This window comes from Octodon degus, unplaced genomic scaffold (genome assembly GCF_000260255.1).
Source record: "Octodon degus isolate 3935 unplaced genomic scaffold, OctDeg1.0 scaffold00013, whole genome shotgun sequence".
Taxonomy (NCBI): domain Eukaryota; kingdom Metazoa; phylum Chordata; class Mammalia; order Rodentia; family Octodontidae; genus Octodon; species Octodon degus.
The window spans coordinates 19833776-19860963 of record NW_004524589.1 but is presented as its reverse complement, the minus strand read 5'-3'; the positions used below and the strand labels follow the sequence as shown (position 1 = coordinate 19860963).

Sequence of the window (27188 nt, the reverse complement as noted above, 5' to 3'; positions counted from 1 at the left end):
CTTGCACCATATTTAGAAAGATGTTCATAAAAATAACCGATAATTGGGGCTGGGGAGATAGCTCATAGAATAAGCGGTTGCCTGGCAAGTGCAAGGGCCTGAGTTCATTCTCCAGTTCTGAAAAAGAAACAAAAAGCAAAAAACAAAAAAAAAACCCAACCCAATAACTTATGGTAGGGCACAGAAGATATGGCAACGAATTTGAAATTGTCAGGTTTTTTGTTGATGTTCCCCCACCAAAGTAGGATCTTTTTGATTATTAATTTTTGTTTATTGCCGAGGATTGAACTAAGGGGCGCACATGCTCTTATTATGGAGCTGTACCTCTAATTCCTGGAAATAGATTTTGCTGCTTTCCCACTACTGTGGTGGTTGACTAAATTTGGCTATCTCATAATAAAATTAGCTTTAGATTGGTGATATTTCTGTTTACTTCTTGTGACCCCTAAAAATACCAATTTAGGCAAGAGTCTGTAGATTCTCCTTTTCTGAAACACTGGGGCTTGGTCAGACATGAACACATTAAATCATTGAGTGTGTTGACTGCTCAATGACTGCTTAAATGTAAGAAACAGATGAATTAGACAGGCACTTTTATTCTGTTCTCTTTCTCTGCCTTGGGACCACTGAATCAATACTATAGGAGACCTAAATGGGCCTGAGGGACATGGCCATGGCATGTTTCCTGAGGATGTGACATGTCTGCTGAGACTTGGGTGGCAGAGTCAGTTCCTAAGTCTGTGTGCATGGGTGGGGGCGAAAGAGTGTCCCTGGCCACAAGAGCAGCACGTGGACAGGTCTAGCCATGAAAGAACACAATGGAAGAGGAACCACCAGTCTACTGTGGTGGGTGCAGGAAAGGAGGAAGAAATGACCAGCTGAGGGACTCTAAATGAAACCAGGGACTTGCGCACACCTTTGGGGCAGTGCAAGTTTTGGATTTTTGTCATCCTAAAATAGTATGGAAGCTTTTTATACTTCCAAGCAGAAGAACGGCATAACCTTAATTAGGAAAGCTACCTAGTATTGTCACAATTGTTTCAGAAGTCAGGGTTGTTTTTTGAAATCTGACAAGATGTAACATGATGACCCTAGAAACTTTTAGGGATATAGATAATTGTTGGTTTTCTTTTAAATTAGAAGCAATATCTGTTGCAGAGTAAAAAAGCATAAGCTAGTTATCTGCCTAGCCTAGCTTCATATTTATTCATAAACAGGAGCCACTTGCCAAATCTTACTTGAATGTTGGGAATTGTGTGAACAAAATAAAAAAGAAAATCAGTTAACCTTATAAGAAACTAGTATCTGAGGGAATAAGAAGTCAGTGTGCAGGCTGCAGAGATAGCTGAGAAGTCTAAGCGCCTGCCTAGGTAAGCACGAGGAACCAGGTTCAATCGCTGGTACCACATACCCTGCCAGCCCCACCCCCGGGATGCGCTAAGCCAGCGACTAAGACCAGGCGTTGTGGTGCACGCCTGTAATCCCAGCACTGGGGAGGCTGAAAACTAGAGGATCACTATGAGTTTGAGCTGTGTAGTGAGACCCTGTACCAGATACATAAAAAAAAAAGATCCCGTTATATTGCCCAGTTTGTTTGTCTGCATGGGTCTTATGAAAGAAGTTAGAGAGCTGAGACTTAAGATAGTGATGAAACTTTAAAACAAGGATAAAGTGGTTGATAACAAGGCAGTGAAATCATCATAGCTTTTTAGTTATGTGTAATTTCTCGAGAGTGAAAGTAGTTAAGGGCAAGAACCAAATGTACTTAGGTGAAGAAGAGGTGGAAAATATGAGAAGAGCTCTGCTACTAGAGTGGAAGGCGGCTGTACAGCCTCTAGTGTTTAACAGGATTTCTTGAAATAAGAGTGGGCTACTGAGAGAAGGGAAAAATAGATAATGCAGGAGAATTTCCTGCAGCTGAAGAAAGTCAAGTCCTTATGATGAACTAAGACATAGAAAACCTAGTGGAATTTGAGATTTCCTAAAAATTCCACTAGACCACCTAGTGGAATTTGAGATTTTCTAAAAATTAAAAAATCCTAAAGATATGCAAAGGAAGAATCAGATTATCTGCATTGTAACAAGATATATTTTATGTATAATATTGGGTGCTTGTTGAAAAATAAGTATTGTCTTTAAAGTTTGAGGGGAAAATTGTTTTAATTCTAATCTGTATCCAAGCAAGTAATTGAGGAAATAAAAGGAAGGGACTTTTCATTTTGCAAAGATACGGAAAGTTTTTCTACCTTGTGCACTGTATTTTAATGATGGAAAAACTACAAGGATAAACAATTCCTGAGCTTTAGAGAGTGGCAGCAGTGGCAGTGACCTAGGAAAAGCTAAGAAGAGTGCACACAGGACAATGAGCCGACTCTTTATGGTGTTAGACCAAAACCATCACTTTCTTTCCCTTGGTCCTGTCACATCTAAGGATGACCTCAATCACAAGTATAAAACAGTGGGAATGCAGTAACCCTTGGCAACGTAAAACTATCCAATCTAGACACAGAAATGGAAAGTAAGGGAAACTGTACATATGCTAACTGTGGAAGGCAGCTGGACTTGTAACTTACAGCTGGAAGTCAGACACCCAGAAAGTTTGCCCACTTGAAGTCACATACTAATTATATAATCAACTTCCAATTGTAAAGCAGAAAACTGCTGGAAAGTGGTCCAAGGTAGGGAAAAGAAAGAGATTCTTGTTTTAGACTTTTGTATATACTGTAATATTCTTTTGTGTGCAGATGTTTTAACAACGTTATAAGTAGGTTAGTTTAAGGGCCAAAAAAATGTTACCTGGAATAGGACCCTTAAATTGTGTATTTGTTTTCTATCACATTGCAGGATAGGTGTGTCAGATAGGTGACAGGTGGGTCCAAGGCCCACTGGAATACAAACCATATGCGTTGTGCCTCTAACCGAAGATTGACTTTTGGCTGTCTCACCACATCATATGCATTGTAGTCAAGAAGGGTCTTACTAGTGATTGAGTCTATCTTTACTTTCAGGGTAGGTAGACTTCATTATTTTCAGACAAGAGATTTTATAGCCTGTTTCTTCAGAGACTTAAGTTCTTTTATTTATTTATTTATTTATTTAGTTGTGGTACTAGGGTTTGAACTCAGGACTTTGTAATGAGTTACAAAGTCAAGTTATATGTAAATAAGTTACTGTGCTTACCTCTCTGTAATCTTACTTCCTTGTGAAACCACAAGGAGGCACAGTTTACCTTAGAAAAGCCAACAATAGGTAAAAAGTGTGCTCATACAATGAGTCAAAGTTAGGGTCAGCTTGTTCCACGTTGTGAAAAATGACAAGGCTGTTTGCCAAGCAGGATGTGGTTTTTAGCTTTAAAATCTCTGTACTTCTAAGGTTAGTTGCAGCTTGTCCTCTCGTGTGAGTATGGTCAAGCAGTCACGGGCCTGGTAATAAAGGCTTTACTTACATTTTAATTTTGGATTCTGGTCTGGTTCTCTGTTGAGAACCCGTAACAGACCTTGTACTTGCCAGGCAGGCACTTACACTGCTGAGCTATATCCCACATCCACAGAACTAAATTCTTGTATATGTTCCTTAATTTATCTAATATTTGCAGTGTAGAACTTGAAAGTTATTTGAGGTAGTTGTCATGGCTTGAGTTGTAGCCCTAGGCTAACTTGGAAGCACATGTCTGTGTGACAGTATCACCTTAGTGATATTATTAGATTATTCCCTTTCCTACTCTTTTCTTGATGTTGGATTGAGTGATTACTTTCACAGAGGTCTTCTTTGCACATTCTGTGGCTGTTTTCACTGTCTTTAAATTTGATTAAAGAAACAGTAGACAGCCTAAGGGGAAAATGGTTCCATAAAGAGAATTTTAAAACATGCTTTTGAAGCATAATTTCTATTAAAGTTAACTTTTATCTCCCCTATTAATTACAGATGAGAAGCTTGATGATGAGCTGTGAAAGTGTAGAAATCACCCTGGTCTTAGATAACCCTGGGCTTGATCTAGGCATCTTTCTTGAGTTTTGACCCATGATTAAGTGGAACAAGTTGACACTGTGAAGAACTTTCCTTTCTGAATTTCATTTTTCCACTCTACTTTCAGGTCATCCTTGTGAGTGGAGAAGTCCCACAGAGGCATCAGTGCTCAAATGTAGCAGAGAGGGAACAATATTACGTGTGGGGAGGAAGCTATTTACGATGTGAGGAACAGAAAAGGCCTCATGTTTTAATTGTAATGACAGATACATTAAGCTCTCCTCATTATTAAGATGGAGGAAACATTTTATCTGTGAAATTCAGAATCAAGAACAACTATAAAATTCTGATATCGGTAGAATAAATGTTAGTATATCTTACCCAACATGGTGAAATTTTGTAATTCATTGAGCAAATACTTATTAATTATTCACCTGACAACTGACTCTTTAGTCACTTCTGAACCAAATATATTTTAAAGCTTAATCTTACTATTGCAAGTGATTTTCTAGTTAGCTTTAGAGATTATTGATACAGGTAAATGAACCTGTATTAGATATTTGCTAAAGGGGTATGTAATCACATTTCTGTACATTATTATGTTTCAAATACAACTAAAAGTTTAACTATTGAGTATTTACCATGTCTGGGGATCACAGATCCTCCTCATACCTACCTACCTACCTACCTACCTTTCTTTCCCTTTCTTTTCTTTTTGGTGGTACTAGGGATCAAACTCAGGACCTTGCGCTTGCCAGGCAAGCACTTATTCCACTGAGCTATCGCCCCAGCCCAATGTGGAAACTTTTATTGTATTAGCCTTAACACCATTCTTTTCTGTTTGACCTAAATAATGAAAATACTCAATGTTTTATTCATTCTTATGAAAGCCTTTGAAATACAGATTGCACCCTTAGAATCCTCTGCTCAAATCTTAGGACACTGGGTCAGAATCACAGTAGAATAAGTGGAGTAACAAGCCACTTGCCGTGTCCTGCCATAATTCATTTTGTACCTTCTCTTTCCTGAAAAACATTTCAAGTCTAATTTTTCAGTGGAAAGAATGCTTGAAACTGTGAGTGCTCCGTGGTTCTTCCCACGCTCGTGTTTGGTGAGTCATTATCAGGTATATCAGCTGTTTGTAGTGAAATTATATGTGTACCTGAAAACTGTCCAGTGACCAACTGAAGATCTGCCAGTTTCTGCAGGTCACTGGCATGCGGTACTGGAGATGGAACCTGGGATTTTGCGCTTTCCAGGCAGGCATGTAGACCACCGAGCTATCTCCCCAAGCAATGATTTTAAGATTGAGAAATGTGCACATAATGCTTGATTTATCCTAGTTAAACAGTTCCTAAGACTACCAGTGGGGGAAATTTACTTGTTTGGTAGCCTTTCTTCTTCTCCTTTTTTTTTAATGGAGATTTTGCTTTGGGACCATGGTGTATATTTGATGCATAGTGTACTTGTAGTATAACCATAAGTACTAGGAATTTTTGGCTTGCTTTCCTAGAATTCATAGATAAATAGGGAAGACAGCGTATGTCTTGAATTACAGTTTGTGACAAAGAGCTGCAGTGACCATACATATGCAGGCATATTAAAGGATTTAATATGTGTTGATATTTCCATTTTGGGGAGGGTGTCAGAGACAGTTTCACAGAGACCTCAATTGAATTATGTGAAAAAATTAAGAGAAGAATAAATTCTTATTAGAATTAACAGAAGTTGCCAACATGATAGTCCCTCTTTGTGTAATACCTGAAAGGCCTAACCTGAAGTGTTAAGTGTGATTAAAACGCACTTAATATGAGATTGAATGGGTAGAAGATTTACACCAATCCCGTACTGAAAAATTTCATACAGTAAGTATCACTTGGGAATGCTTGATGTTGTTTATTAATTAGTTAATTTTATTGCTACATTTTAGATATAGACATTCATCATACAGAATTTGTACCTATAAATGATAAATCAATTCTTTTTTCCATTTTCCTTCCTACCCTTCAACCCCTTTTCCCTTCTTGTATAAGATTTGTTTCCGTTGTTTCTTTTTTCCTTTTCCTTCTTTTCTTTCTCTTTGCCCCTTCTTAGCGACCATCCCCCTTGGAGGATTTTCTTCCTATTTCACAATATCTAGAACAGATTTTATACACTTCTGGTTTCTCATACGAGAGAAACAATGTGATACGTACACATGTACATCCAATTTATTTCACCTAAGAGTATAGTCTCAAGGTGCATCCATTTACCTAGAAATGTCTCCAGTTTGTCCTTTATGGATGAGCAAAAAGACCACTTCTTTTTTATCCACTCACTGGTTGGTGGGCAGTTGGGCTCCTACCAAGATTCAGCTATTACTGACTGCCACTATAGACATGGGTGTGTGTGTAGCGCTGGTATAATGTCTTTCATGCTTCCTTGTCGGCCTCCTCTTTATACAAAGTCATAGCTACATTACGGTTGACTCCTCTCTGTGTGTGTCAGGGCAGAGCACAGTGAGCACCGGCTCAGAGTAGTGAGCAGCAAGTCTTCTGGATCTCACATGCTTACTTGCAGGTTGTAGGATGTTGTCGGTAAATTACTACTCAGGCTTACCCAGGATAAAACAGTGGATCAGATAAGCTCCAGTCCTTATGTTGCCAGGCAGGGGCTGCTCTAACCGGAACCTCTCCAACAGGTGTACCTACTGTGGTCAACTTGATTTCAGTCTGTCCAGGTTATAAGAGTGAAATAGTAGATTATCATCTTCTTACATTTATTTTATTTTATTTTATTTTTTTATGTTCTCAGGAGAGCGCACTGCTGCCTTCACACTAAACAAATACATATATATATATTCTCCATCCCCTGCCCTTTTTAGTTTTTATTTTGAGACAGAAACTCCCAAAGTCACTGAGTTGCCCAGGCTGAGCTCAAATTTGTGTTCCTCCCACCTCAGCCTCCCAGAGTGTTGGGATGACAGGTACGCCACTGACTTCACCTTGATTTCCAAGTTCTTTTGTCAGTATTTGTCCAGAGTACATCAGTGTGCCAAGTGTTTCAGTAGGCCCTGCCTACGTACAAATGGCGCGTGACCACCTGCAGCGTTTGTACTTGAGAAGAGAGTGTAGGGCAGTGAAGGTCTCTCGTCCTGCTGGTTTGTGGTGTTACTGTTATCTGCATGCAAGTTCCTACCAACATATAAAAGAATAAAAGAACTCGTGTCTTGGGACCTCCACTGACCTTAGATCGCACTGAAACCGGCAGAAAGGATCATGTAATTGAATTCATCTGTGTGGTTTGAAATTGAAACCTGTTTGCTTTATGTATAAGTAAAAAATAAGGGAGTGAAGGTCTGGTAATTTGGCCTTGCTTTTTTCTTTCTTCTTTCTTAGGACTGTCTGCTAATGAGCATCATTATTTAAGAGTCAAGGGATAGGACTTTGACTTTAAAGAAACCATGTTTCTTAAAAATGTGGCATTTAGGACATTGGTTTCTTATGAGGACAAATAACTAAGAACTATTGACTATCTTGGTCAAATTATTGAGTGTTCATAGTTTATTTCTTTGTTTCTGAATTAATAATGTCTGAAGAAACATGAAGTCTACAATTATCTATATAAGGTACAAAGTAAAAAGTGGCCCCATCATTGTGAGACTGGGTTCAGCTCCCTAAAAATAAGGAAGAATGAAAACCAAAACTCCCTCCAGATATTTTTTCCTTTCCCCTAGGTTCTAGAACATTCTCCCTCAGAATATAAACTGTTTAAGTTACAACGTGCTAGAACTTTTTATTCATCCTTTATAGTTTATAAATATATCATCTTGAATTCACAACAGTCTTGTTTGTTACTTTTTTATAAACTACTTTTTTTTTGCCTGTTTATTTTCAAATGAGAACACACTGACCATATATTATGTGATTTGCTCCAAATCTGAATACATCTGAGGTGAACTCAGATATATAAATTCTTATTCCAGTGTCCTTTTTCTTTTTCATGATCTTTATTACAATATATTATGGAAAATTGTAGTGAAAATTATTCTGTTGTAGCAGAACATATCCCACCCCCTGTGCCTCCCCCAGTCCCAGCTACTGCACTTCCTGTAATAGTTCATGTTCTAGTTGCTCAGTCTCTTACAAGTGGCTGGTCACTGTGATGCACATTGTATACACCAGTCCCCAGTTGACAAGCCATTCTACCTTTGTATTTTCTGCTTGCTTATCTCATATAAAACCTAGACCACCAGAGACCAGGGCCCGATACTCTGGGAATAATCCCAGTGTCTGTTGATATACTAAATCAGGGTCCTTTGATGTAATAACTCTGCCTCTAAGTCTTGGGTGTCACTTTGGTGTTTCTGCTGTTAGTACCCTCTCAACTGTTGTTATGTCTAAACACTTAACATGTCCTTGCAATATTTTTCTAACCCTGTGCATTTTTCCAAGAGGAAATTATAAAACTAGTATATGTGTTAGCTCAGTATGGGCAAACTAAGGCCATGTCTGGCTTTTCGCTTCATATATGAAGGAAGGAAATAGTTATCTTGCCAAAATTTGGGCCACATTTAGCATTTGTTAAATATGTACTGTGTGCTAAGTTGTAAGCACTTCTCATCATAGTGAAAAGAAAGGGTGAAAATGGTTGTTTACAGAATTCCTTTATTTTTAAATAGTTGAAGAAGTGGTACCAGCCAGGCATAGTAGCATGTGCTTGTAATCCCAGCACTTAGGAGGCTGAAACAGGAAGATCTCTGTGAGTTGGGCTATGTAGTGAATTTAACACCAATCATCTGAATTACATGATAAGACCCTGTCTCAAAAAACAAGAAACAAGGAACAAAAAAAGGCAAAAGAATAATATTTCATGATTGGTGAAAATTTCATAAAATTAAACTCAGTATCTAAATGAAGTTTTATTTATACCTAGTCATATTCATGCATTTGCATACTGTTCATCCACATGTAAATGACACTGTGATGTTAGGTCAGTAGTTGTGACTGAGCTCCTTGGGCATCGTAGCCTAAAATATTTATTAGCTGACTCTACAGAAATCATTCACTGCCCACTGTGTTAGCTTGTTGTCATCTCTGACTTTGAATACAATCTTCCAAACCCCCATCTAACTTTTTCTGTGAAGAGCTTCCTCACAATCTCTGAAATTTACAGAGACTACTTTCAACCACTTAGATTTGTTTCTTTTTAATTTTGATAAATTTATTTCTCTGATATCTCCAGAAGCAATGTGATCACCACATATAATAGACTGTCTAAACCTGAACCTGTAAAACAGAGAGCACCCCTTTACCAGGTGTCATAAAACACATACTTGCTAGTGTTCTCAGGTGTTTCGCTGAGGCTTACATGCTGGGATTGCTGTTATTCCAGAGGTGAACTATCCACAGGCATGCAGGTGGCTCTGTTCTCCACAGTTGGCCATTTTTCTTGTTTCAAGTAGTGGCTGTTCTAGGACATTGCTGCATACGGTTCTCCTCTGCAGCCTCTATGTCCTCAGCACATTTATGGGCTTCTGAGGTTCAGATAAAGGGTCTCCCTAACCTACTTTGATCTGTGTTCTCTGGTTTTTTTTTTTTTTTCTCTTGTTCCCATTTTTCTTCTCCAAGGTCTCCATTGCCTTCCCTTCTCCTTGATCCTAAGCCTTGAACCCGAGCGCCTCGAGCGTCAGTCGTATTTCTCCTTACTTGGGCAACTAAACCCCTTCAAAGACTCTCTTCATCTCACACCCGCTTGCCCTGATAGTGCAGGTTCCTGCTTCCTGCCCTGCGGAGTCTGCTCTCATCAAGGACCCAGTTTTTCTAACTGTACTTTTTTCTCAGACCTTCGGCTGTGCAACCTCTCTGCAGTGGTGACCCCTGTTAGATGAAGCTCCCATCTCAACCCTTCTGTATTAGTCTTTTTATTACCTTGTGGGCTGCACAGATCCATGAGGATCCTAAAATAATTTTCTTCCTTGGTGACCATTTTTAGTCTCCTGTAGTGATTCTCCATTTTTAATTATTCCTTTTATAAGCTCCATCTTTTTTTCCCTGATCCACTTTTCTTGGGTGAGCTCATACATGCCTATGACTTCATCTTCACCCAACATCTATTTGTTCATTGTCCATGAGCCTCTGTCTTTGTTGCTCTCTTCCCTGAATTCTGACTGTGAACTGTACCTGAGTACATAGGCATAACTGATAGTAGTTCAACTCATCTTTGCCTTCCACTTCAGCATGCATAGATCATGTTCTTAGTAGATGGCAGTAGTACCTTAGGAACTGTGGTGTGCGATGTGGTGCCCTCCTTTTCTTCACTCATGGGTCACTGGATAGCTTTACTCTGGCTCAGCTGCGCCTCATTGAACCTGTGCTCACTGAGTGTTTTGCTTGTGACTTGACTTCATCTTGCCTCTCTATGTCTGCTTAGAAAAGCATCCTAACTGCTCTTCCAGGCATCAGTCTCTGTGCCCATGTGGTGTATCACCTCTATGGCTGTTTTGCTACCATAAAATACACATCTAATCATGCCCTCTTCTCTCAAAGTCAGAACATCACTGATGTATTACGGTGTATGCTGTGCCTATGACAGTGCGGAAACCAGTCCTACCAGCGTCTCCAGTTCTGTTTCCTCTCTGGTACACTCTGTATCTCAGCCTGACTGCACACTGGTCTTTTTTGCCATGCTGTCAGGGCTTCACATGTGTTGTTTCTGTGTAGAACAGCACTGTGTTCCATAAGCTCTTCAGCCTTCAAAGGGTCATTTTAATGGTTTTTTTGGTGAAGACTTTAGCCATTATCTTTACTTTGTTCTTAATGTTCTTGGAGCTTCTACTACACTTACACAGTCACATTATTCTCCAGCTTGCTTGCCTATCTTCAGCTGTAGCTCGTCTTTAGAAATAGGAATGAGGAGAGTACTCACTATATTTTGTTCATTTCAATCCTTGCCTCTTGTATTTTGTAGCCATAATATTGGATGCCTACTAGTGAAGAGAGAAGTGAATTTGAAAAGCAGATGGGTGCATAGGGGCCAGACAGATTTTCCATAGGAAAATGCTACATGCAAGGTATTGAGAAAACCTCTGTGGATTGATATTTTTGAGTTTTCTGGAATGGGTTGGTAAATGTTGAATGGATCTCGATGTGGTTTGTAAATATTGGGTGTCTGAGTCATTGTGTAATACTCCCCACCCTGACTACACAGGGCTTTGCTTAAGACTTAAACACTAGCTGGCTGGTCCCTTGAGGCAAATCCCAGGTTTAGAAATGTTAAAGGGGGGCTGGGGAGTTGGCTCAATGGAATAAGCATTTCCCTGGCAAGTGCAAAGGGCCTGAGTTCAATCCCCGGTTCCAAAAAAAAAAAAAAAAAAAAAGAAATGTTAAAGGACAACATAAACTTGGCTAGCTGAGGAGAAAGGTATGAGGAATAGGTGTAAATCATGACTTAATTGGAAATCAGCCTGTAAATGTCATAGAAATTTAAAATTTGCTGTTGATTTTTATGTTTTTTTATTTTATTTTAAAAATAATTTTATTGAAAAACAAATAGCAATGAGACAGTTTCAAAACCAATTACTAGCAGTTTCAATAATTAATACGTTGCATATTGTTGTCTTAGTGGTTATTTATTGTACAAGATGCAGACATGATATCCTGTCCACAAACACTAATAGAACAAATCTCTCTATTCATTGAATTAAGAGAATGCAGTTTTATATCTATCCCAACTATTTTGAATATACAGATACAAAATGGTCATTCATTTGTATCCTTCTTTTTTTAGTTTTGTCAGCGAAGGGTATTCCATTGTCATTTAAGTATTCTAGCATGAATTCAGCAAAATATTCCTATATAGTCCAGTAGTCCATAATAGTAGTGGGTTTTCCGTAAGACTGGCAATGTCAGAAGTTGCTGACTTGAGCCTTTTACAGCTCAGCATATTAATGTGGCTTTAGTTTTTATACTTCATGTTTATACTTTTCTGCTGGATGGTTAAGACCAAGATAAAGCAAGACCTATATAACAAGAAATGTACCTTTTTTATCTGATGAGGTCAGTCAAATGCCCTCAGGATTTATCCTGAAATCCTGTACTGCAGTTTGTAGATCCTCTGTCAGTGTCAGCCATGTGGATGAGTCACAGCCATTGCTTGACCAGTTTGCTCTCTGTGAAAGCCTGAGAGAATGTTTTCTCTCCATGTGACTCTCGTTAGACACACTCTACATCATCAATCACTTTCCTCTGTGGCCCCATGATCTCCTTGATCAGAAAATTCGGGACACAACTGAGTTACATGATGTTACAATATAGGTTCTCCTATGTCCTGAGTCTTCACTGACCTTGAAAGGCTAGGGCCAAAATGGCCCTAGTCTTTTTATGTTTTTTTTTTTTTTTCTTGTATTTTAAGGAAGGGTCTACAGGGTGTTCAGGGGCTCCCTACTCTCGGACTAGTAGTGATCCGCCTGTTTACAGCCTCCCAAGACCTGGGATTACAGGTGCGCACCACCATGCCCAGTCTCAATTGCTGTCTCAGCATGCCCCGGGGGCAGGGCCAGCATGGCATGCCTGGGGATTGAACCCCCAGCCCCTGTGCCTGCTTGCAGGTGCTTTAATCCGTTGAGCTATTTGGTCGGCCTGCTGTTGATTTTTAAAATCCTTATGGACTGAAGAAAGAAAATACAGATTCGCAGTGACAGGTGTCTTCACATTGTCAGGATCACTCCCCTTTCTGGGTGGTGCTGGTGCTGGATCACCTGCTTTGCTCACAAGTCAGGTCATGGAAGAGGCCAGTGAGTGAGCCATGGTGTCCACAGCTTGTGATTTTGCCTTGAGAGTCTTATTCTTTGATAAGAAAGGTGAAAAGGGGTAGAAGAGAAAAATCAGGCCTGCTTTTCTAGATTAACTTGCCTCTGATTAGAAATATGCATGTTAGAGCCTTTGTCTGAGAGGGCAGCATTTTTCATAGTTTAAGATTTGAAGGCAGTTTTGTTGTGCTTTTGTGCAGCTCACTGCCAAGCAGTATGTATGGCATGGCCCTTCACCTTAACTGAAATGCAGGGTGCAGGAACTCGCTTATCCAGCATGGTGATTCCTCCTGAGCTAACTGATGGGTCAGGTACCCCATTCACTGTTATTAATATAAAATCATTTAGATAGAAGTCACAAGATTGATACTGGTAATGTTCATTAATTTAGTTATGAGGAAGTATTGTTGGAGTCTTCCTGCAGATATATATCTTCATTGCCTCTCCAGCTGGCTTGAAATACCTAATTAGGTTAATTTTTGACTTTGAAGATATGATACTAAATGGTAGTTACCTTAGGCAATCAGGCAAAGTGATATAGTTGTGTCATGGTAAGAGCTGGTGAGTGGTTGGAAGAAAGGAAATATTAGCCCCTTTGCCAAAATGTGGACTGCATTTAGCATTTGTTGAGTATGTATTGTGTCCCAAGTTGTATAGGCAGTGAACTATCCCTCTAGTGAGAAAAAAGTGTGAAAATGGTTGTCTGGAGAATAGAGCAATGTTTTATATTTTTAACTGCTAATTTAATGTAGTACTGATGTTTGTCACTAATATTTTAATGAGACTAGTTTTCTAGTGAATTGATTTTGCTTAAATTTGATTTTGATTATATACAGAGACAACAAAATTTGAGTGTTTTCTGAATTTATTGTAAGTCTAGGCAAATATGATCAAAGAATATGCTTGTTTCTAAGAACTTTTCTGGTATCAACAGAAGTTTCATTGGGGACAATTAGAGAACTCTAGGTTTTTAAATCTTTCCCTTTGCTCATCTTTTTGTAAATTTCTCAGTACTATCATCATTGACACCTTTAACAAATCTAGGATTGTTTGGTTCATAGTTTACTGCAAGATGTACAAAAGCAACCACACAGATATGTGGTTATTTAGTTTTAAGTCGTGCAACCTTGGAGAGGTACAAAAAATAAAGCACATCCAACATTTTTAGTCAAGTATGAGGCATTGGTCTGCAACTTAATTCTCTATTATATTCATTTCAGTGGAAAATACTTATTAAATAAGGAGACAGAAGAGAACAGTGAAGCAGTATAATGTATTCTTAAGACAGTTTCAGAAAAGGTGTGGTAGTGGGCAAGATGTATGGCCAAGGAAGAGGGCCACAGCAGGTGGTGTGAGGCATGGGTAGGCCTTGGACGTGAAGGGCAGCAATGGTACTTTGGTAGCACAGTTGATGTAATGACCAACACAGCTGCAGTAGGGATGGCAGGGCCGGCTGGTTGAGGCAGCATGGGCCTGTGTTGATGCAGTTTGTTAAAGAGCAGATGGTGAGAATGGTTAAGGAAGATGCTCTAGAGCTCCAGAGAGTATGCATTTTGAGGTGCCGGGGGAGGCAGTTTAGCTTAACAAATTGGAGAGAGACAGACCTTGGTCTGTAGGCTTTGGAGAGTGTATGATATATTTCAGTGATTCATTTGAGGGCCTACCTCTGATATTATAGGGATTCAGATTAAGTGAAAAATGCATAATGTGTGTTTTTTTCCAAATTTTATTGATGCCCTACCTTTTTGATCCTTTCTGTGGTATCTTGGATTGAACCCAGAGCCGTTGTGCTGAGCTGCATTTCTAGTCCCCACCTTTTGGGGACAGGTTCTTGCGGATTTGCTAGGTTGTTCAGGCTGGGCATGTCCTTGCAATGCTCTTCTCTAATCCTCCCAAAGTGATGGGGTACAGGCATGCACCACCACATCAGGCTGCCCTTTGCTTATAGCTAGAACTGCGAATAGGAGATGAGAAAGAAAATTCCATTGTTGTTGAGGAGTTCCTTAGGAAAATGGCCTTCTTAGGATCATTTAGGTCATCTTTGAGTCTCTCCAATAATTTAATATCTTTATGTGAAAAAAACAAGTTTAATGGAAAAAGCAAAGCTGCCCCTTTACAGGTGTTTTTCCTTTATTCCTTATTAAATTCTTCAGATGCTTTAGCTGCATGGTGGAGCATAAGGAAGATGTGACCACCTGTGCTCCTTTTCCCTCTCCTCATCCTCCACTGCAACCTTGGCCCGTGGTGGGGCATCACTGTTTTGTGAATTTGCATCTATAATAATTCCCCTCCCTCTTCTTCAAAACTTCACCACTGAAGAACAATGTAGAGTATTCTTTATTGCAATAGACATTAATTGTGTCCTTAGTTGGGATCTTGCTGTCATGGCCATAATAATTGTGTCATTGTGCAGGGAGGCTGGGTCACAGTAGTTATTGTGCTGAGCAACAAATGCTGTTTACTTGTGATGTGCTGTCTGCTGCATCTGTGGGTGAGAACACACAGGCACTGTGATCTGCCTGGAAAACGATCAAACTGGTGTAAAATAACATCATCTGTTAAGCAAGTTAGCCGTCAATAGAACCATTGACCTTTTGTTTTAATGCAGAATTTTAATGAGAGACTTCAAATAATAAAGATTGAAGATGTAAGAACAGCCTCCCAGTGTGTGCTGTATATTAGCCAATATTTTGTAATGTATCTTAGAGCCAAGTTGGCCTGAGTAGAAGCACCAGGACCGGAAGTGCGTGTCTGTGCTCTGGCTCAGAAGGGGGTGTGTTGTGTATGCATAGTATGTTATGGATTAAATAGATGAGTGACAAATGGGGCTGGTGATAGTTGGGAGCCAGGCTTTGTGGAAACATCCCCTGCAGGAAACCTGTGGATTCTGCAAGTGTTCTCACTGTGAATTCAGTAGTGTTCCTATATTCTTCTTTCACCTACATTAAGAAAATATATATGTTATATAATGTTGGAATGTGATAATCATCATTTTAAGAATTTGTGGTTTAAAAAAGTAACCTTGATAAGCACCCGAAAGAGTCATGATTTCAGAATGTTTTTTGTCTCTCCACATCCCACAGTTCTACCCCATCATACTGACCACTGACGAGCACTTTTCAGCTGCTGGGCTGCTGTTAGTGTTGCTGGGAGGGACGTGAGAGTGTGTCTCAAGGCAGTCCTTGCTCTGCTGTGTCTTCATGTTGTCTTATGTTCAGCCAATGCTAACCAAGTTGTTGCTTAAAGTCAAGTCTAATATAACTTATATTTTTATCTCTTTCCTACTGTTCTGCTTTGTACATCTATCTAAATGATTGCTTTTCAGAAAGTAGATTTTGACTGACAGAGTTCTATCCTATGAAGAGTGATTGATATTTACTATGATTTATTCAAGTTTTTAAGATTGCAGAACTTAGAGGTAACAGATTGGTGGCAAATTTGAAAAGGGGAAATAAGGTTAATTAGGGCAGGTGGAGAATTAGGTCATCTGCTCATAGTAGGTAGAATTCCTTGTATCTTATTTTAAATTCCTGTTTCTTATTTTAATTCCTTAAAAAAGTAGTATCAAATATTGTATTTGATACTACAATATACTCAAGCTCTGAGCTTGAGTCCTTAAAGATTATTATCTTTAAGAGTTACATAAATAATATTTATTCAATGCAGAAAATTTGGGAACTATTTCGTTAAAAAAAAAAAAAATCCAAGAGCTTACCAGTAGACTTTACACTTGCCGTCTCAAGCATCTGTGTTTACGTGTTGATGTCCACACCTTTCTGCTAGGTTTAGATCATTTTTTATGAACCTCATTTCAGGCCAAGGCCATTTGGAAACACAATCAGCATCTTAAATTTCTCTCATTATCCAAGTCCAAGGTTCCAAACAGATCTTTTTATCAGTATTTTCTGATATTAACTGCTTTCAAAGTTGACCTAAAAATAGGACTGTACATTAATATTAAGAGCATGTCCCACAGTTTCTAAAGTCTACAAACTTTGAGACTTTTTGTACCTTTGCAAAATGCTTACATCTTTCTTCAGAAATATATAGGAAACATTTCTAATGTAGAAATTACAAACAGATTTTTATTTTCATACAGGCTTATTGGCTTCAATCAACATGTGGTAGATTTACTTTTTATTATTGGTTGTTTTAATAGGACTCCAGTTAACAAACAAATTGTCTATTGTTACATATTTTTCCCTTAATAAATGAAAGTGAGTGAAGTTATTCTTATCAAAATTTTGTTTCTCTTTTTTAATGTTCCCTTTCTCTGAGCTATCAACCCCTTCCTCCATAGAGCTAACTGCTACTGTTTTCTGCTTCTGTGACAGCTAGCCGATGGCGGAGTCTCTTCTCTTCGACTGCCTCCCTGGCGTTTCCTTATAGTCCTGTTGCAAGACTCAGCCCTTATAGCAATGGCATTAATACTCCCAGCTTCTCTAAAACCTCAAATAAAGCAATACTAACACCTGAGAAAACAGGTAATATTTCAACTTGTTGACTAACTGCTTTGCTTGGCAGTTCAGTCTCTAAGCACATCTCATATGTCTTTCACTGAATAGCTAGAAGTCACTGTGATAGTGGCGAGTTTGTGCCACATGTGCCAGGTATAGACGGGACTAGCATTAGCTTGAGCTCTAACACCACTGTTCTTTGCTGTGTCCTAGTCTCCTCTCTCCAGCGAAAGCTCGCATACCCTACATTGCTTCGTGTTTCCCAGTGCCTAATGTGCTTTTACAATTAACATGTTCACAACGGAGGTGAAATGTGTATGTTTTGCTACCGTGCAGTTTAAGCCACCAGTGGTATATGTCTGACTATCTGCTTTTATTATTAAAAAACTGATACAAGTGATTGTGTCCATTTGTACCACTAGGAGTACAAGCTGCCCAATGGGACAGTCATGTCATGCACGTGCCACCAGTGGCTCAAGCCACTGGGAATGTGTTAAGTGTCAAGTACAGTTCAGTAGTTATTATGATTAAAATTGCAAGGCTTTTGCTTTTAATTTTTATTTTTCTAGTAGCTATTTTTATTTAGCTAGTTCTATGTTAAATGAATAGTTACAGATTTTCTGTGTGGTGGGGGCCTCACCATGTGCTTATTTTTCCTAGCATTGGTAGGACTCTATTTGTAAGACTCTCTACTATTTGGATCCTTTCTTTCTTAATTCTTTTTATCTTCAGCCAGGCTGTTTCAATTTTGTGAGTGGTTGGCTCTAAGTCTTCTGTGACACTCACCTGTCTAAATTAGGAGAAGTTTGAATATATTTTGCATACGTTTAAAGCACTCCTGTGTGTGCTCACTAAAGAATGAACCAGTTTTAATTTTTAATTTGAAAATATGTAATCACCTACTGCCAGAGACAAATATTTTTGGTTATTAGATAGAAGTATATGTGAATTGTCTGTATTTGCCTATCATACTTTCAGATATTAGCATTAGTGATTTTTTTATTGTGCTATAAAGCACATCAAAGGTCTGGAGTATGATTTGGTGAAGGAATGCTTGCCTAGCATTCCTGAGGCGCTGAGCCTGAGTCCTGGTGCCGCAATACAAGCAAACATGCAGCATGAAGTCTGCCCTTTAAATCTTTTAGTGGGTAGTACACAGAGGCTTTTTAAAATTCTGAAACTTGACTTTGAGCAAACAGTAAATAAATGGTTTTATATATGAATTATGAACTTGTAAATCTGTATTTATAGTCTTGGCCATGAACTGGTAATATTTTTAAAGTTTTTATTATTAGCACAAGTTTGTGACAATGTTCTGGCTATTTTGTGGCATTATGAAAGCAGGAAAATAAATGAATCATATGCAAATTGTAAAGCATATATAGATACCAGGTTTGCGAATAATGCACATTTCCTCCATGTCTTAGGTTATACTTCTAGGGGCTCCCCTCTCAGCCCCCAGTCATCTATTGACAGTGAGCTGAGTACCTCAGAGTTGGAGGACGACTCCATTTCCATGGGGTATAAGCTGCAGGACCTTACTGACGTTCAGATCATGGCTCGTCTGCAAGAAGAAAGTAAGTTCCCTTTGATCAGGGAAGTGAGACTTCCACAGGAAATACAGGAGGTGGGGGTTTGGGGGCTCAGGCACTCCTGCTCAGGTGATGGGCAGACAGGCCTATTCTTGGATGATCCTACTTTGTAGGCAAAGCAGCAGCATGCTTCCTAAATACTCAGCAGCATCCTAAGGTGTCAGGCATATGGGACTCCCACCTGGCCCAGCGGACTGCGTTCTTGAGCACCCCAGAGCACTGAAGTTTGTGTTCACGTAAAAGCCTGTGTAGGAATGTGTTTATCAGCTCTTTTCGCAATAGCTAAAACTGGAGTTGGTTTAGATGGCCTTCAGCCGGTGAATGGTTAAAGAAATTGAGTACTGGAACCTCAATTGAATGGCTAAAGAAATTGAGGTACAGAGCCTCAGCACTGGAGTGTAACTTGGAGCAGTGCTAAGCGGGAAAAATGAAGGAAGTATTAGTGTGGTACCTTGGATAGAGCTACAGGGAATCATGCAGAGTGAAAAACAAAGACAGTAAAAGACCATATACCGAGTAATTCCATTTATATAACATTTTGAAGTGTCAACATTTTAAAAGTGAAGGACAGAGCAGTATTGAGGACACTGGTGGTGGGCGCTAATGTCTGGCCAGGTGTTATGGTGCGGGGCAAAGAGACAAAATGGCAGAGCAGCAGGGGCGTGGGATGGCCAGTTGTCCAGGAAAGGCCGCAGGGCAGCCAGAGCCACGGTATTTATTGATCCCATTTATAATCAAGAAAATAGTGAGGGGGTTATCAGATGACTCAGAGGGTGGATGTGATCTTAAGCCCATGAGGATCGGTCCTGGGAGTACCACAGTGTCACGGGAGCACTAAGGTCTTCATTAAGGCTCTGGGCCGTATCCTCAATTTATAATTGGCAGATTCCAAGAGATTAGTTGTTGGGAAAAAGGTATGGTGGCTGGCATCTTGGAGGGAGAGGGAAGTGGATGTGGATGTGGTTATTTGAAGGGCATAACAAAGGATTTTTGGATTTTGGAATTGCTCAGTACTGCCTCTCTGGTTGTGATCACAAATCTGTTGAAAAACAAATTTTAAAAACATGTTAATAATAAAACTATAAAGAACTTAATTGAACATATGTAGAAGTATGTACACATAACAGTAAACTGGGAAACCTGAATAAGGTGGTATGTCAGCTGCTGCTACTCAGAATGTTATGCTAATCAGTAATTTCAAAAGCTGTTATCATTAAGGAATACCGTTTTTCCCAGTTCCACCAGCAAGACTGTGGTATCTTAAGAAAACTTCAGTTACTGTATGGATATATCGCATTCAATAATTTTGGAAGAGTAGATAATTGGAAATGAGACAGTTTATCACTGGTTCTATAATAAAATTACAACAGATCTGCATATGAACCACTTCAAAGGCATCAGTAGTATTAGAGGGCACACTTAGGTGTAGGTCACAGGACTGGGTGAAGTTTATTTTGGGGTTCTCTTTTCAGGCTAATATAAATTGAAACAGCTGCGTGTCACTGAAACATAGGGAGTTCCTATTTTCAGAAGTAGTGAAGGATATTGAGAGGAATATGGTAATTCTTATGCCAGATTTAATAGGATACAATTTGAGGTAAAATGTGATTACTTTCACGACCAATAAACTTAAGTACTCATTTAAAAATACATGGCTAAAAGATGCGGAGTCCATTGCAGAAGTTAGTCAGGAATAGATTGCTTTTGAAAAAATTGTACTGAGCGGATTAAAGCGCCTGCTTAGGTAGACCCTGCGACTGGGGTTTGATCCCCAGTGTGCTGTGCCAGCCCCCCCACCCGTGCACGCTGGGATGGTGACTAAGACTGGGGGTCGTGGTGTGTACTTGTAATCCCAGCACTTGGAGGCTGAAAACAGGAGGCTCACTACAAAGTGCAGTCTGTGTAGTGAGACCCTGTAAACCCTGTATTAAATACTTTTTTTTTTTTTTTTTGGTGACCCGGGATTGAACTCAGGCCCTTGCGCTTGCCAGGGAAGCGCCTATTCCACTGAGCCATCTCCCCGGCCCCTAAACATATTTTTAAAAATAGAGAAAATTGTGGTATGAGCAGTAAGTTAAATGGTTAAAATCTTGTGCCTAAACTTTCACATGGCTTAGCACAGGATGGCAAACTTTTTAGAGTTTTCCATGATACAGCCAGCCTGCTGTGGTGCATGTGCCACAGGTTTGCCACCATTGATTTAGGATGACCAGAAACTATTTCAGTGCTAAAGTATCAGGATGCGTTGGAAGAGACAGTATTAGTAACAACAGTAACAAGAAGAAATGGCCATAGTAGGAAGTATTTGTACCTCAGGTTTTAGAATTTGTAAGCTGGATGTAGAAGCAGACTCACTTTTGTATTCTTTCAAAATTTTAATTAAAAATACAAGTTTTCATAACCAAATAATAAGAGAATAACGGTAGTGTACCATGTTTCATTATCTTCAATTAATTACATAATATGAGATATAAACCAAAAAAGATTCTTACTGAAATGAAACAGATAATAACACAAACCTTCTTTTCAGAAAGTAAGGCAAGCTATTAGTGTGAATGCGACAAACTAGTGTATACATGGGAATATGACTCGGGTACGAATTTGTTTTCATTTTACTCATAGCAAACAATGATATGATGATGATGACCATTTCTTCCAAAATTCTGTTTCCTAAGCATCTCCAGATCTGAAAAGGAATTATTTGGGGGAATGTGATAGATCCTGATTGATAGAGTTATCGCAAGTGCTATATATAATCTTCACTAGAATGTGCGCAACCATTTTGCAGCACTGAATTGTCCGCTATTAGATACCTGTTTGGTAGATAAATGTGTTTTGGGGATTTTAAGACCTTCGGAGCAAATAATGAGTCTATTACTAAAAACATTTGCCACAAATATTTGGTTAATTATAATTTGATGTTAGCTAGATTGAAAGTATCTCCTAAAATAATCCTATTTGTTGTCATTTCCTAGGCCTCAGGCAAGATTATGCTTCAACTTCAGCTTGTGTGTCAAGACATAGCTCCAGTGTGTCACTGAGTTCAGGAAAAAAAGGGACATCCAGTGACCAAGAATATGATCGCTACAGCCTGGAGGATGAGGAAGAATTTGATCATTTGCCACCACCCCAGCCTCGTCTTCCAAGATGTTCACCTTTCCAAAGAGGAATTCCCCACTCACAGACTTTCTCCAGCATTCGGGATTGTAGGAGGAGCCCCAGTTCCCAGTATTTTCCTTCCAGTAATTACCAGCAACAGCAGTATTATTCACCTCAAGCCCAAACTCCAGATCAGCAGCCAAATAGGACCAATGCGGGTAGGTGGAGTTTTACAGTCAGAATAATTAATCGCAAAAGTGTTTCCCAGGTTTGTTAAATTCATCCTTAAGACCTTAGCAGTTTCATCTTAGTTTACATCTCAGTTGACCAGCTTCTGGCTACGTGACTCAGATTTATAGATGTGTAGCTTCGAGAAAACTCTCATGACTTAACCTACTCCGAACAACTCATAGGTGGGGAGCGCCTTTGTGTCGTTTCTGGTTCAGTGCTAGGTTTGTAGGGTTGTGCAAGCTGTGGAGTGGATGGCCATGCCCATTGCTGTCGGAGGCCCCGAGTTGCTTCCTTCTGCACCTTTCATGTCTCTTGCTGCCTGCTCCCTGCATAGCTGGTGGTAAGCGTGGATGGTTCTGCGAAAGGATACATCTAAATTTAGAGGCATCTTTTTGATTTCATGGCATCTAGAATTAAGATATGCATAGCAGTGATTATGGGGACTGGTATTTAGTAGGAAAGTGGTCTCTTAATGTCACCAAAACCAAAGTGGGTTGGAGTATCTGCCTGGACACCCCTCCCCCCTTTCCTTTCCTTCCTGTCTTATATTCTTTATCATTTACCTTCCTGTCCACTCGCAGTATTTGGATTCTTTGACTTCAAGAATTTTAGTGAGAGTAGTATTGTAATGACATAAGCCTGGTCTCTTTTTGTGTTGATTATCAAGCTGATCATCATATGCAAATCTTGTATAATGTGGAAGAAAAAAAAACACTTAAAAATTTGGCATTTATACCATTACTTTATTATTATATTGTCCTATTTCTCAAAATTAGGCCTAGAAGTGATCAGTAGTATTGAAAAATGTTGCTTAAAGGCAAATATAAATTGTGTTCATGAGCACAATTGTTCTTTTTTTTGGCAGAACCGGGATTGAACTCTGGCCCTTGTGCTTGCCAGGCAAGTGCTTATTCTACTGAGCTATCTCTGCAGCCCCATTACTAGCACAATTGTTTATCACATTTTGATTTTTTCCCCCTTCTGTACTGGTATCATTCTCGAAGATTGAGAAATCATCCAAAAGTATTTAAAATTTTATGCTTATAACTTCTCAGCACCTTCAAATTTTAAATTTGGGCAAGTGTCAGTTAAGGAATATCACAGTGACTAATACATTAAAGATCCTAATTCCAGAAAGACAGTGTACTCTGAATGCTCAGTGGATGTCGTAGCATTGTCAGAATGGAGAGACAGCACGTGGAGTTGTTTCTCTGTTTAGTCATATCGTGAGCATATTGTGGTCAGGTTGTCAAGAGGTGCCAGCTCTGCGCCTTGGTCAGTGCTGTCCGCAGGATCATTTTCCTCTGCACCATTGTTCGTTGCACCTTGGAGAAGCGGCATCTGCTTTCTTCCATTGAACATCAGTTTGACAAGGATTAGGTTTCCCTACACCCTGTGCTGTGATCCCGTGCATAGGAAATGGGGGCATAATGCAGGTCAGTCGTTTGTGGTAGCTTCATTTTTCTTAGTTGGTGTGTGCATACACAGAAAAATAGGATACAGAGATGATTTTCTGGCTGTGATGTCTAATTAGCTTGGTGGTTAAGAGCACAGACTCCAATAAATCCTGAATTCTATCTTGTCCTATCAGTTTCAAGTCTCTGGGCTTTGGTTTCCTTTGTTATAAAATGTGGTCAAGATAGTATCTGTGTTTTGGAAAGCTTAGCTATAATTTCACATCAAACCATCTGGTACTTATTCACCCAACCTAAATATGTTATAAGGAATAAATAATGAATGTTTCACACCTGGAGTGGATGTGCTGAATGCAGTTTTTCTCCTACTCCACCCACCCTTTTGAAACTTTTTGAACGTGAGGTTCAGATATCTGAACCTTCATTTGTTACAGAATATTGTTTTAACCAAATTATGCAGTAGGATAATTTTTATTTTTTATTTATTTATTTATGTTTTTGGCAGAACCAGAGATTGAACTCAGGCCCTTGCGCTTGCCAGGCAAGCACTAATTTTACTGAGCCATCTCCCCAAGGATAATTTTTAAACTAATCTATCTAATGCTTTTTTAAATTGCCAAAATAAATGGATAGGAGAAAGCAATTATTTGCATACTTTAAAATAAGTGCAAGTAAGATAGACATATTTGCAAATCTATGTTTACGCATCTCCCGTGCTATCTGGATTCAGAAGAGGTGGCTCAGAAGTTCTTGGCTTATTTCTGGGTGTTGTAGAATGAAGGAACATATTTGACCTAGTCTGCCAGATAACAAAAGTAACCAAATGTTACAGACCCTTTAGTGACCTGCAAGGGGTGTAGTAGAACTGGGCTCAGCCGCAGTGCAGTGATGTAGTTCTTGTATGTTTGAGGCTGTCTTCTGGGCCTGTGTTGACCAAAGGCCGAGTGCTGTTTCTTGTATTCCTAAACATGCCTAAGTCTTGGTCCCAGGGAGTGGTGAGTCTCACCTCTGGACTGTGGGTAGACTCATTTTAATTCTTTCCTTGCTGTGCTTCTTTGATCTTCTGGAGTATCTCAGTCCTTGAAGATTAAATTGCTGATTTCTTTGGGAAATAGAATTAAAATATTGCTCTTGATCCTTTGCACTTTAAAGGCTGTCTGATTATTGATACATCCTAAAGTGTTTAACAGGAAACTGAACCTCACTTCCAGATGGTCTGACACAACTTTGGAAATCACAGCTTACCTCCCAGAGGCAGAGTGTCTTCAGTATTTATACTCAGAAGGCTTTATTTTTAATGACTCCTTGAAGATAAAGCTCTGCAAAATGGACTGAGTACTTGAGTAGGAGTAAAGTTGGTTTTAAAGGTGATGTTTTTGGATCCAAAGAGATTAGAGACGTAACCAATGTAACCCATGAGACTTGTTGGCTGGATTGTGCTCTGTGGGGAAAATGTGATTCAAAGATAGTCTTGAGATGTTTGGAAAATTTTGAGTGTGAGTTATATTAATTTGCTTATCCATTAGAATCACAGTATTGTGATTTGATAGAATTTATTATTCTTAGAGGAGCCATGTGCATCCAAAGTTAAAATGCCAGTATAGCTACAGCTTTTGTATTGCTACTAAAGCCAAGAAATACAAATGTAACAATGAAGTAAACTGTAGCAAAATTAAAATAGCTGGTAGATCTAGATAGAAAAAATACAGATGTATTTATGGCAGTTTTCATTATTTCTATATACACAATGGAAAACTTTTATCATAGATAGTTGGAGAAAAGTTTGAAAAGATATAGAAGCTCAGTTAATTTTCTAATTAATAGAAATAATTTTTTCTGCCTCCCTGCTGTTTAAAAATATGTAGGGGAAGTAGTTTAGTCTCACACATACAGAGGCTTACTTCTTCTTATTGTTTAGTATTTATGATGTTCAGAAGATGTAGATGTGGGATCTAAAACGTGCTCTCTTCTCTTTTAATTCATTTCTCCACCCACTTAGTGCCCACATATGCATGCATAATATTTGTTGAATGTATTAATGCATTCTGTGTGGCGCTAGGAACTTGAATAGGAATTTTGGGATAAAACAAGATTGTTAAAAGTCAGCTTCCAGGCTCAGCAGTACATATATGTAATCCTAGCATTCTGGGAATCTGGGGCAGGAAGATCCTAAGTTTGAGACCACCCTGAGTAACTTAGTGAGATCCTGTCTCAAAATAAAAAATAAAAATAAAAAAATGGAAAGGATTGGGATGTGCTACTACAGTACAGAGACCTTGGGGTCCCCAGTACTGTGATGGGGGGCTTTAAGAAAGGTTGGAGATGTTGCTCAGTAATAAGTACCTGCCTAACATTAAAAAGATTGAGAGGCTGGAGTCTACATAGTCATTTCACCTTAAGTGAGGTGTTGCTTTTTATAATTTCAATGGTCAGCTGTGGTTGGAAAGTATTAAGTGGAAAATCTCAAAAATAAAAACTTAATATAGTTTCACAAGCTATTATTAATCCTTATTGTACATCATTTATGAACTAAAACTTACAGGGGTGCATGTATAATATAGAACAGTATATATAGATTTTCGTACTACCACTGGTTTCAGATGTCTATTGGAGATCTTCAAAGAAATCACCTAGAGATAAGGGAAGACTAAGGCAGTGAGGACAGTAACCAAGCAGCCTGGCAGTCTGGGGCAGCACTGGAGGGTTGTCCTCTTCAGATACACAGACTCCACAAGTGTGGGAGTGGGAGATACCCTAGGGAGGAGGTGTACAGAAAACCCTTCCTAACTTCGCTGATTGTGATTCTGGTTTTGTTTTGTTTTGCTTTATAGGGGATCAAACTCAAGGGTGTTCCCCACTGGGTGGTACCCCCACCTCTTCATTGTGCAGTCCTCCTGCCCCGGTCCTTCTCAGTGCTGATATAATTCTTAAAGGTATTAGTAAAAGTTAGTAAGCTAGGTAAAATACTCTTCTGCTCTTAGTGATCCCCAAAATTTCTTTTAATACTTTTCTTATGTGCTAAGTATTCTTATTACATTTTTACAATTTTTTGTCTATTTCCCAGACTACCACAATGGCCAAAGTTTCTAGACAGAGGTACATTTAGTGGGTGCAGAGATGGAAGTGACAAGGGAGAGAAAGATGAAATGAATTTAGTGTATTTTTGAGTCTTTTTTTCTTGGTACTGGGATTGAATTCAGGACCTTGCGCTTGCTAAACAGGTGCTGTGCTGCTGAGCTACCTCCCCAGCCTGTGAGTGTATTTTGGTTCAGTATTCAAGTATATATTTGTTTTCTGAGTTAGTGAAAAGAAAATGATTCTCAGGTTTGAATGACTTGATTTGTGTACTTTATTGTTTGGAGATGGCTATTAATATACATAAAAACATCTGTGAAGTTAAGCAAAGTGAAAAAGAAAATCACAATAGGTCTCACCATAGCTTGTGATCTTCCAGAAGTTCAACTCAAAGTTTCAAATGTTATTCTTTTTTTTTTTTTTTTTTGTATTTTAGGGAAGGATCTACAGGATGTTTCGGGTCTCACCACTAGATCGGACTCATAGTGATTGGCCTGTTTACAGCCTCCCAAATGCTAGGATTACAGGCGCATGCCACCACCCCCAGTCTCAATTGCTGTCTCAG

The 27188-nt window shown here is 39.1% G+C and overlaps 1 protein-coding gene across 3 annotated transcripts in view; it reads left to right on the top strand.

Moving 5' to 3' along the window:
* The window catches only part of Slain1 (SLAIN motif family member 1), a 51146-nt gene that overhangs the window by 14771 nt on the left and 9187 nt on the right, over positions 1-27188 (top strand). Inside the window, exons 2-5 of one of the 3 annotated variants that reach the window (XM_023709668.1) lie at positions 17089-17238; positions 18639-18788; positions 21779-22120; positions 26380-26481. In XM_023709668.1, the coding sequence (XP_023565436.1) occupies positions 17089-17238; positions 18639-18788; positions 21779-22120; positions 26380-26481 (744 nt within the window). The remainder of the gene's footprint in view (positions 1-17088; positions 17239-18638; positions 18789-21778; positions 22121-26379; positions 26482-27188) is intronic. The other 2 variants (XM_023709667.1, XM_023709666.1) reach the window with 2 other exon arrangements.